We start from the raw sequence: 11,408 nt of genomic DNA on the forward strand, positions 1-11,408 counted from the left end.
AGAATATGAGGATGGGGTGAAAGAGTTTTGTAGATTTGCAGTTGAGCATGCAAAAAACCCTAGTAGAATCATTTGTCCTTGCTTACAGTGTTGTCATTTAAAGGTAGTGAACGCAGATGAGTTAGAAGAGCATTTAATATGCAATGGAATTGATAAAAGTTATTCATGCTGGACCAAACATGGTGAAAATAGAAAAAATCATATAAATAATGATTTTCATCATAATACAAGTTCTACACCGAAAGAGACTGACACAACTTATGAGTTAGATGAAGTTGAAGATATTGTAAATATTATTGAAGAGGATATGCGAGATTGTCCTCAGATGTTTGATAGGTTGACAATGGATGCAAAGACACCATTGTATAATGGTTGTACTAGTTTCACAAGACTATCAGCAGTCTTGAAATTATTCAATTTGAAAGCACGAAATGGATGGTCTGATACTAGCTTTACTGAATTATTATCACTTATAAAAAATATGCTACCACAAGATAATGTGCTTCCTAGTCGAATGTATGACGCTAGAAAAATGTTAAGCTCTATTGGGATGAGCTACGAGAAGATTCATGCTTGTCCAAATGATTGCATTCTTTTTCGAAATGAATATGCCCCATTGGATAAATGTCCTAAATGTATGACATCGCGCTATAAGAAAAATTTAGTGCCGAGCAAAGTGGTATGGTATTTTCCTATAATACCAAGATTTAGGCGCATGTATCGTAATGAACAAGATGCAAAGAACTTAAGATGGCATGTAGATGAAAGAATACGTGATGGAAAGCTTCGACACCCTGCAGATTCTCCTCAATGGACAAAAGTTGACCATGATTACCCTAATTTTGGGAAAGAACCACGAAACCTACGTCTTGCTTTGTCTACTGATGGAATAAATCCGCATGGTATGCAAAGCAACTCGCATAGCACGTGGCCTGTGGTTATGATTATATATAACCTACCTCCATGGCTATGCATGAAAAGGAAGTTCATGATGTTATCCATGCTAATTCCAGGTCCAAAACAACCAGGGAATGACATAGACATATACTTGGCACCTCTTATTGAAGACTTGAAGGATATGTGGAACGAAGGTGTAGAGGTGTATGATGCGTATACAAAAGAAAGTTTCCTACTAAGGGCAATGCTGTTTGGCACAATTAATGATTTTCCAGCATATGGTAATCTATCTGGATATAGTATCAAAGGGAAGTGTGCATGCCCTATATGTGAAGATAATACAGATTGGGTGCGATTGGAACATGGTAAGAAAAATGTTTTTCTTGGGCATCGTAGATTCTTACCTTCAAAGCACCGTTATCGAGGATGGAGAAAAGCATTTAATGGGACAACAGAAGAACGTAGAGCTCCAGAACTGTTGTATGGTGATAAAGTTTTTGAAAAAGTAAAGGATATAAACAACAAATTTGGTAAGCCTTTTGCAAGAGATCTAGTCACAAGTGGGTGGAAGAAAAAGTCAATATTTTTTGATTTGCCATATTGGAAGTCCTTGTACGTTAGACATTTCCTTGATGTCATGCATATCGAAAAAAATGTATTTGATAGTGTCATAGGTACGTTGTTGAATGTTCCTGGAAAGTCTAAGGATGGCATCAATGCAAGGCTAGACTTAGTTCAAATGGGAATTCGAACAGAATTGGCACCAATAAAGAAAGGTAAACGTCAATATCTACCTCCAGCAGCTCATACTCTATCTAGAAAGGAAAAAATTGTGTTTTGTAAGTTTCTACAAGGAGTTAAAGTTCCAGAAGGGTATTCATCAAACATTAGGAACTTAGTATCTATGAAAGATTTAAAACTAATAGGGTTAAAGTCTCATGACTGTCATGTTGTGATGGAGCATTTGTTACCGATAGGCTTACGTTCCATTTTGCCTAAAAAGGTAAGATGGACCATAACTAAACTATGCTATTTCTTTAGAGCCATATGTAGCAAAGTGATTGACACTGGAAAATTGCAAGCACTAGAAAGAGAAATTATTGTAACTTTGTGTGAGCTTGAAATGTATTTTCCCCCTTCTTTCTTTGACATAATGGTGCATGTTAGCATTCACTTAGTTAAGGAGACACAATATTGTGGACCGGCCTATATGAGATGGATGTATCCAATGGAGCGGTATATGAAGATATTAAAGGGCTATGTGAAAAATAGAAGTCGACCAGAAGGATGTATAGTGGAACGATATATACTTGAAGAAGCTATTGAATTTTGTACTGATTACCTCTCTGATGTTGAATCAATAGGACTTCCAAATTCTCGACACTTAGCGAGAACCATAGGAGAAGGGATTTCTGGAAATACCATAGTGACTATAACCAGGAAAGATTGGGAGCAAGCTCAATTGTATATCCTACACAATGACGATGAAGTTGAGCCATATGTTGAGAGACACAAAGACATGATTACAAAATTAAATCCAACTAGGACTGACAATTGGATATGTAGAGAACACAATGCAACTTTTATACAATGGCTAAAAAGTCACGTTTTTGAAGAGTTAAATGTGAAATCCTCTTTAATTTCTGACAGATTGAAATGGTTAGCCAATGGTCCAAATTTTCAAGTCTTTTCTTACACTGGTTATATGATTAATGGGTGCACATTTTACACTAAAGACCGAGATGATCAAAGTACTATGCAAAATAGTGGTGTAACTTTGGTGGCTGAATCTATGCACATCTCAAGTGCTAAAGATAGAAGTCCTATATATGCAAATATGTCGTATTTTGGGGTAATTGAACATATATGGGAGTTGGATTACACCACATTTCGGGTACCCATATTTGGTTGCAAGTGGGTTGATAACAATAATGGAGTTCGACAAGATGAAACAGGATTTATGCAAGTGAATTTTAATAAAGTGGGGTACAAAGATGAGCCATTTATTTTAGCATCACAAGCTCAACAAATCTTTTATGTCATTGATCCGGTTGATCCCAATTGGTCAATTGTGTTGTTGACCAATAAAATAAACGATCCTTCCAGTGATGATATAGAAGATGAATATAAAAATATTGAAGATGATCCTTTGTATCAAATATCATATGATGATGATCCAATAGCAGATGATATCTTGTATAGGAGAGATGATCATGATGACGGAATTTGGATAAATCCATCATTTTATGTCCATAAGAAACCTAAGTCTTTAAACTTCAAATCAAAGAAGAAAAGGTTGGATTTATAAATTTTTATTCTTATTTTTATCCCTTTTTTTACTGATGTTATCCCTTTTTTTTATTTGAATCACTTTTATTATAGGTAAATGACAACTCTTACTGAAGATGATATTCCTTCTCCCAACAAAGCTAAAGGGAAGAAAGGTATAGTGATTATGAAGAAGATCGTTCAAGCTAGAAGTGAGGGAAAAAAATTAGAGGTAATGGACATTGTATATTTTTTGGTATATTAGATATGTTACTTTCCTAATTATTGTTCAGTACTTATTCATAATATTAGGTTTCATGGAATGCAAAAGGTCAACCCATTGAACCCGGTGGCACAAAGTTCATCAGTTATCTTGGATCCATTGTTCGAGCAAATGTGCCTATAACTTATGATGATTGGAAAGATTCAAGTTTGGATGCCTATAAAGAGATCATTTGGAATAATATACAAGTAATGTTTACTACTTATTTTAAATGTATGTGTTATGATTTCAAAACTGTTTTTTTCTAAGTATTTTTTTGGACAGCTAACTTTCAATGTAGATACATGTCGCAAGACATTTGTATTAAGGAAGGCAGGGTTGTTGCTTAGGAGTTTTAGGACTTCCTTGGCCCATAAATATCTAAAGGATGAGAATGGAGATTATTTAGATAATCCTTCTAATCAACCTCCTGCGAAGTATGCATCCATTATTAGTGAGGACATTTGGAGACAGTTTATTGTAAAACGTATGGATAAAACTTTCAAGGTAATGTATACTATCTATATATAATATATTTATCCCTTAATTCTTGAGCAAATGATTTTTTTACTATATTTCTTTTTAGGAAAAAAGCATACAAAATAAGGAAAGGGCATCAAACTCCAAGTACCCTTATAGGGGCTCTCGTAAGGGGTATGCCCGCATAGAACAAGATATGGTAAGTCAGTTTATCATTTCAAATTATCTGATTGAATTGTGAACGTACTTTCTTGGCTGTTATAAAAAATTAGGTTGAATCAATTGCATACCACATTGGATCATTAAAACTGTTTGACTTTGTATGGTCCCATATCTTTGGTTTAAATATGTTTGTATATGTGTATTTTGACTTTAGGAGAGAATTATAGTAGATTACAATGTCTTCTTGTTTATTTGATATTTACAGAGTGAGTCATCATTTTTAAAAGTATGATTTGAAAATTAGTCAATTCCTTATCTACAGTTTGATTATCTCGTGTAGATAAAGGATAACTAGAAGAAACTAAATGTGATTGGTTTTATGAGTTTATCTGCCTTTTTTTCTGGTCGGATGAATGTCGTACATGTTTGGATATAACACACATGCCCAGGTCATATTAAGTAATGTTAACAGAAAACAGTAAAAACAGTTAAACATTAAATACAAAAAAAAAATGAAATTACATGCAGTAAATAATAACAGTAAAAACAGCAATTACAGAATTACAAAATCAGAAAAACAGTAACAGCAAAATACAGAAAAAAAAATACAGAAAACAGCAAATGCAGAAAACAGTAAATTTAGAAAACAGTAAAAACAAATTCAAAATTACTGCAGTAAAATACAGAGAACAGAATTAATCAACATGCAAAAGATAAAATGCAGAATTAATCCCATGGCCGTGAGTTTCTTTAAGTGGAATGTGGCAAAAAAAATGTGCTTCTACAATCAGCATTAAAAGCACAAAAATTCAATGTAAAATGCCTCCCAAGCTACTGCTGGACGAAGATATTGCACTTCCCAAGCTGCTTCCAGATGCTCCAATTTGAATGCATCCCGTGATAGCATCTCTGGACGCATCTCAAAGTGGTGGACCCTCCATTATATGCTTCTTCAAAATGTACATGCATCACCAGTTTTCAGTTATTACAATTTTCTAACTAATTTGATCTTTTTTACAATAATTAGATAAAGGAATTGGGATCGAATGTTAATAACATTCCCCGTCAAGAATTGTGGAAGCGTGGTCGTGTGAACAAAAGAGGGGTAATTGAAAACGAAGAAACTCAGCAAGTTTGGGAGAAATGTGTAAGTAATATGTTTTCATATTATATTTTTGTGTGTGAAATGAGATTAAATGTGATATGTTTGGTTCTTGTTTAGGTTCAACTCTCACAAACTAATTCAGAAGAGATGAGTAATGATCACTCCAACATTCTGAGTCAAGCTTTATGTCTCCCAGAGTATCCAGGTCGTGTTAGGGGAATGGGATTTGGAGTCGGTCATAGAGATTATTTTCCGTCCAAAAAGCGTCCTACGTACCATGAGCATGATAAATTAACTGCTCAAGTGAAAGACATGTCGGAAAGAATGGCACGAATGGAAAATGAGTTGATTTCGCTTCGAAAAATTGGCACACCAAATACTACGGAAGAAGCTAATATTGATAGTGGCCAAGGGAGTTGCACATTGTCATCAAATAGTTTTCCCGAGGTAACTAACTTATCTACATTACTTTCATAGGTCTTCATATTTAGTCACATTGAAGATTGTCTTATAATTACGTTTTATAACGTAGGGGGTCTCAAGTTGTAAATTGTTTACATTATCACCATCACTTTGCTTGGTTGCCCATGGAAAATTGCATAATTTTAAAAGTGATACACTACATGGTAGACCTCTACCTAAGGGACATGTCAAAGTTAGTATAGATATTGCTTTGGAGCCAAATGTATCCTTGCCTATACCAATTGATGATGATGACATGATGACAATAGGACAAGCAATAGGTACATTTGTGGCATGGCCAATGAATTTCATACAGATTAGTGATGAGGTATGTTTATACAATTGTATTCATTCATATTTATGAACATATTTTATCTATTACCTAACTTGTTTAATTGATGATGTTTTAGGATTCTACTCAACCTATAAAGAAAAAGATGAATAATACAAATGAATGTGTCGCACCTAAAAAGAAATGTCAAGGGAAAATGACCATTCAACATACTCCTCGTAAACTGTTTCATCCAAATCTTTCTGAATGGTGCAATTGTCTCTCTTCATACATGAAACTAAAGCCATCAGAGTCACTTCCTCCAATACAAATGGACAAAAACATATTTGGACTACAAAATCATAAAGAAATCGTTAATGCAGAAATTATTGAAGAAGTTACTAACTATGCATGGCTAGGTGCAACTACAATTTCTATATATATAGGGTAAAGCATTTTATACATTTTATCATTAAATTCATTATTAGATTGACACCTTATCATATTGCTAATACATTCTTATATTTTTCTTTTATAAGGTACCTATATCAAAATTTTGTTAAGCCAAATGATAAGGCATTCTTTTTTTTATCACCCCAAATCACAACACATGAGCTACCAATGAAAGACAGAATGCAAAAAATAGTTACTCTTTTTCTTGATAATTGGGTGATTGATAAGTTTGTTCTTGCACCTATTAATACCGGGTAATACTTTACTTTACAACTTTATCAACAATGTATTATTTTCAAAGTTAGATGTACGAATTCTAATTTTGTTTATTCATTTAAAATTGTAGCCAACATTGGGTGTTGCTGGGAATCAATCTTAAATTAGAGATAATTCATTATCTTGACCCAATGGCGGTAGACATTAATATGAGGCAAGATTTGAAGAAATTGTTTGACATGTAAGAATATACGTGTTGTATACTTTTAACTGACATATTTGTATACTTTTAGTTGTATTGTTTTTACTTATACATGCTTTAATTTTATTTATTCACTAGGGTTATACAAACCTATCGAGCTCAAACCGGAAACATGGTTTCAAAGTCTAAGTCAAACAATATCAAGTGGACAACAATTAAGGTACATTACTCTAGTCTGTTTTGTGTAGTATAGTCTTGATTGTGATAATTAAATTGTTGAATAACCTTATGTGACCTTTAGTTCACGTTATGGCTGCTTGTATTATACTAGTTAGGTGAATAACTTGTATTCTTGAATGGTTAAAGACTTATTTCGTTGTTGCATGGTAATGGTTAGTTAAATAACATGTATTATTGTGAAACTGGTTGAAGGGGCATATAGATGTTATGAAACCACAACTTATTATTAAGAGTTTAAACTTGTATATGGTATATAGTTATTTGTTATCATGCACTGAATCTGTTTGGAGTATACTAGATTTTTGTTTCTTTTTATGTTCAAATTATAAAAATGTTTTTTAATTTTGGAATTCTAGTGCCCAAGACAACCCAACGGCAATGATTGTGGGTACTATGTGTGTCAATATATGAAGGAAATTATTACATACTGTGAAGGAGGAACAATTCCAACTGATGTAAGTTATCTTTATCGTCATAATTAATTTGTAGCAATATTTAATTAACTAATTCTATATTATTTTTTTTTCTTGCAGTATTTTTCTAGTTGCAGATGTCAACAATATCATGAAAGTCAAATCATTAAAGTTAGAGAAAATTGGTGTTTACATGTAATTAGTACATGCTTATAGGTTATGTTAGAGTGATGTATATGCTTATAAGTACTGATATGATATATATGCTATGGTTGTATATATTATATTATAAAACAATGTTATGTCGTGACACATACTAAACGACTTAACGATTAAATTTTGAAATATTAGTGTACCAATAATTTTTATTTATATTAATGAATATTCTTTTTGAGACATTTGTCATATTTTTCTCAATATTATATATCTTTTTGTATATAATAGAATCAATATATAGTGTGGATTTGTGCATAATAGAACCAATATTTTATATTTTATTGTAAAATTAATTATTTTTTAAAAACATTTGAACCAATAGATAGCGCTTATTTAAAGAAGTGCTATCTATTGCCGCCCACAAATAGATAGCGCTTCTTTCAATAAGCGCTATCTATTGGTGGTTGGCTATAGATAGCGTCTTTTTAAACAAGCGCTATCTATTGTGGCGGATGATAGATAGCGCGTTTGGAGAAGCGCTATCTATTAATAGATAGCGCACGCATAGATAGCGCTTAAAAAGCGCTATCTATGATAAAAAAAAGCGCTATCTATGCGCTTTTTTGTAGTAGTGTGAATCAAAAGTAACAGAGCCTCACAGATGCACACAATCAGTGTTTCTCTCAAGTGTTTAAGGTAAATCAATGTCACTCAATGCACTCAAGAAAGCAATCACAAATAGACTTGGCAAGCCTCTAATATCAACACTCAAGCACATACGCATGTTCAAATCAAAAGGTCTTTTCATGGTTGAAATGGGGCCAAGGACAAGGGAGGATAAATATGGATGAGAGCTACAAACCAAAAAGAATAGAGGAGCAATGGGGAACAAGTGTAAACACAATCAAACTCACCCACAACCTCTACTTCCATCCTCTTCTTGACTCCATTATTCACAATTATTCACAATTTTTTTTCATTTTTTTTTTACTGTTTTTCTGCTCTCTCTTTTTTTTTTTTTTTTCAAAACAGAACTGTAAAAGACAAGATACACGTATATTTACAAAAACAAAACAAGAAGAGGAACCAACTAGCCAACTCATAAGAATCCCCAAGGAGACCACACTTGTTCCCAAAACACTTCCAAAGCTCCAAAATTCCCTAAGGTTAAGGTAATCATGGTTTTTCACTTAGGGGTAGTGTATGAGCTTCAAAACAAAGAAATGAGGAAAGTATAGGCTCAAAAGGGGTTATCAAAGGTTTAGAACACGGTAGGCTTATTTGGCTAGAGAGGCTCAAAAACAAAACTGCCTTTATCACTTCCAAACATGCATATCAATCAAGAATTATCAACAAGAGTCAAGCCAAGGCATATGTGCAAGCAATCAAGAGACATATCACACACAAGAGAGAACATCAAGTGGCTCAAATCTCACACAAGGTAATTTATGTCACAATCAAATCAACCTCTCAAACATCATAATCATCTTCTCAAGCAGAGAAAAGCAAGGATTTCAAACAAATCAGAGTATCAATGAAGTGAAAGATACATCTACAACCTAAACAAAGTCCAGAAATCAAGAGAAACATGTAAAACTGTACACCAGACACGACAAAAATAACCTAGAAAAGAAAAAATTTAACACGAAAAACAAAAACTAACGAAGAAAATTAAAAATCTCCCCCAATAAATAGACCACACTTAAACTACACAGTGTCCTCAATGTGTCACAAACAATAAGATCAGAAATCAGAACAGTGAACAAATCATGGACAAGTGCAATAAAAGTACGGAAAGGGGGAGAAGAGAGAAAGAAAACTCCCCTGGTCATGGTGGCAGTTGCCAATTTTGGACTTTCAAGGAGATGTCTTCCACCACAGTATCCAGCAAGAAGGTTTTGAGGACGAACTGCTTCATCCTCCAGATTTGATCTAGCAGGGAAATGTCTTCCACAGCTGGATCTAAGAAGAAGTGATTGTTGATGAGCGGGTTCAACAGGTGCTTATTGGTCTTGAAGCTTTTGTCATTGTGAGCACCTTTGTTGTCCACTGTGGGTGTTTGTTGATCAAATTCATGAGTACCTCCTGCAACATGGTTAGTGCAATGTGGCTCCAAAGAGATGACATGCAGAGGTACAACACCCAATCCTAATTTATCAATCTGAACTTCAAATATACTCTCAGAACATGAATCACTTTCAAATTTAGAAACAATATCAACAACATGCTCAGATTCATGTTCAATGCCTAGATAAGAAGTATTCAGATAGGATGACAAAAGTTGTCTCTCATCATGCAAAGAGTGGAAATGAAAAGCATGCTCCTCAACAATATAATCATCAACATAATCCTCAACAACATAATCATCAACATAATCAAATTGAGGTATGTTTACCTCCTCTTCCTTGAAGATTGCTAAAGTGTGGGAAGATGAAGGTGGTCTACCTAGTTCAGGATTACTGCTTATTTCTGCCTGCTCCTCAAAATATTCATCACTCTCCTCAGGTGCAAGGGTAGGGACATAGGATGATGGGAAAGTAGATGGCACAGTAGTAAGCTCATGACTCTTCTCCCCATCTTCTATGTTGATGCCACTATCATCATCATCTGGAATCTGAACAGTCTGAAATGGTAACTCTGAATTTTGAGACTGTTCCTCAGTGAGTTGAGTGGCCATCTGCCCTATCTGATCAGTCATACTCTGAATGGCAGCTCCTATTTCTTGTTGGAACTGCATGTTCTCTTGCTGAAACTGAAGGTTCTGCATGGTCATCTGCTCCAACAACTCCTGCAATGTAGGCTCAGAAGTAGAAGGCTGAGGATCTATTTCGGCAGGAGCACTATACTGCTGACTCTCGTATTGCTGGACTGGTGGAGGCATAAAAGTACTCTGGAATGGTGGTTCTTGATATTGATGCTGTGGAGCATCATACCATCCCAAGGTAGGGTCATTCCATCCAAGACCGTTGCTGTAAGCATATTGCACAGGGGAAAATTTGCTCAGAAACTGATGCTCAAGATATCCCCAATCGGTAACGGATCTCAGAGGAAGAGAGTCTTTCCAATCCTTAGCTGCTCCTTGTAATGAATGCGGAAATGCGCTCAGGAAAATGTAATCAAGAGGGACATCTGGAGGTTTCATTGAAGAGCACATGATGTGGAGCTCCTCCAAATGTCTGTGTGGGCATTCTCCTGCAAAACCATGAAACTTAGGCAGCAAATGTATCAGTCCAGGGGTGAGATCGCAATGAAGATCATCCTCCTTAAGTGAAACCGGCTCACAAAGAGCACTCTCAGAAATTAAAGGATGAGTCATATTGTTCTCAACATAGAAATCAGCAGAATATGAATTACAATCAGAGTAACATGCAGAAGGAGAATCATAATCAGAGGCACTAGCAAAACAAGCAGTATTCACGAAATCAAAATAGGTAGACATGGAAAAAGAAAAATACTACAAATTACGAAATAAATAAAACACAACACATTTATACATGCAAACACGCACACACAAAATAGAACATCACATCACATCACATCACAACACAAGACAAAACACAACACACACAAACACAACAAAAAGACCTAAGACCGAACCATTGGTCCCCGGCAACGACGCCATTTTGATGAGAGGGTCGCACCTCCCACAAAAATTGTGCATAAAAGAATGCAGTATAGTACTAGGAAGTGACTCCTAGGTCGTCTCTCAAGGACCAATTTTGGTTCAGTCTCAGATCAAACACGTAGTGGGGGGATTTGATGGTTGTTTTTGTGCAGGAAAATGTAAATGTTGAAAGTAGTAAATTAACAAACCGTAAAAA

General features: G+C 34.7%; 1 protein-coding gene and 1 pseudogene across 1 annotated transcript; both read left to right on the forward strand.

Moving 5' to 3' along the window:
- On the forward strand, positions 1 to 3,205 carry LOC148197432 (uncharacterized; annotated as a pseudogene).
- Positions 3,206 to 5,056: 1,851 nt separating this feature from the next.
- Positions 5,057 to 7,825, forward strand: LOC148197433 (uncharacterized). Its single transcript, XM_088092291.1, has 9 exons — positions 5,057 to 5,216; positions 5,292 to 5,621; positions 5,707 to 5,964; positions 6,047 to 6,354; positions 6,447 to 6,614; positions 6,707 to 6,817; positions 6,917 to 6,998; positions 7,375 to 7,473; positions 7,552 to 7,825. Exons 2-9 carry the CDS (start codon positions 5,322 to 5,324, stop codon positions 7,645 to 7,647), a joined length of 1,422 nt encoding a protein of 473 aa, XP_087948417.1. The 5' UTR covers positions 5,057 to 5,216; positions 5,292 to 5,321; the 3' UTR covers positions 7,648 to 7,825.
- The last annotated feature ends 3,583 nt before the right edge of the window (positions 7,826 to 11,408 follow it).

The sequence above is a fragment of the Vigna umbellata genome, chromosome 6, assembly GCF_029865625.1.
Source record: "Vigna umbellata cultivar VRB3 chromosome 6, Vumbellata_1.0, whole genome shotgun sequence".
NCBI classification, from domain to species: Eukaryota; Viridiplantae; Streptophyta; class Magnoliopsida; order Fabales; family Fabaceae; genus Vigna; species Vigna umbellata.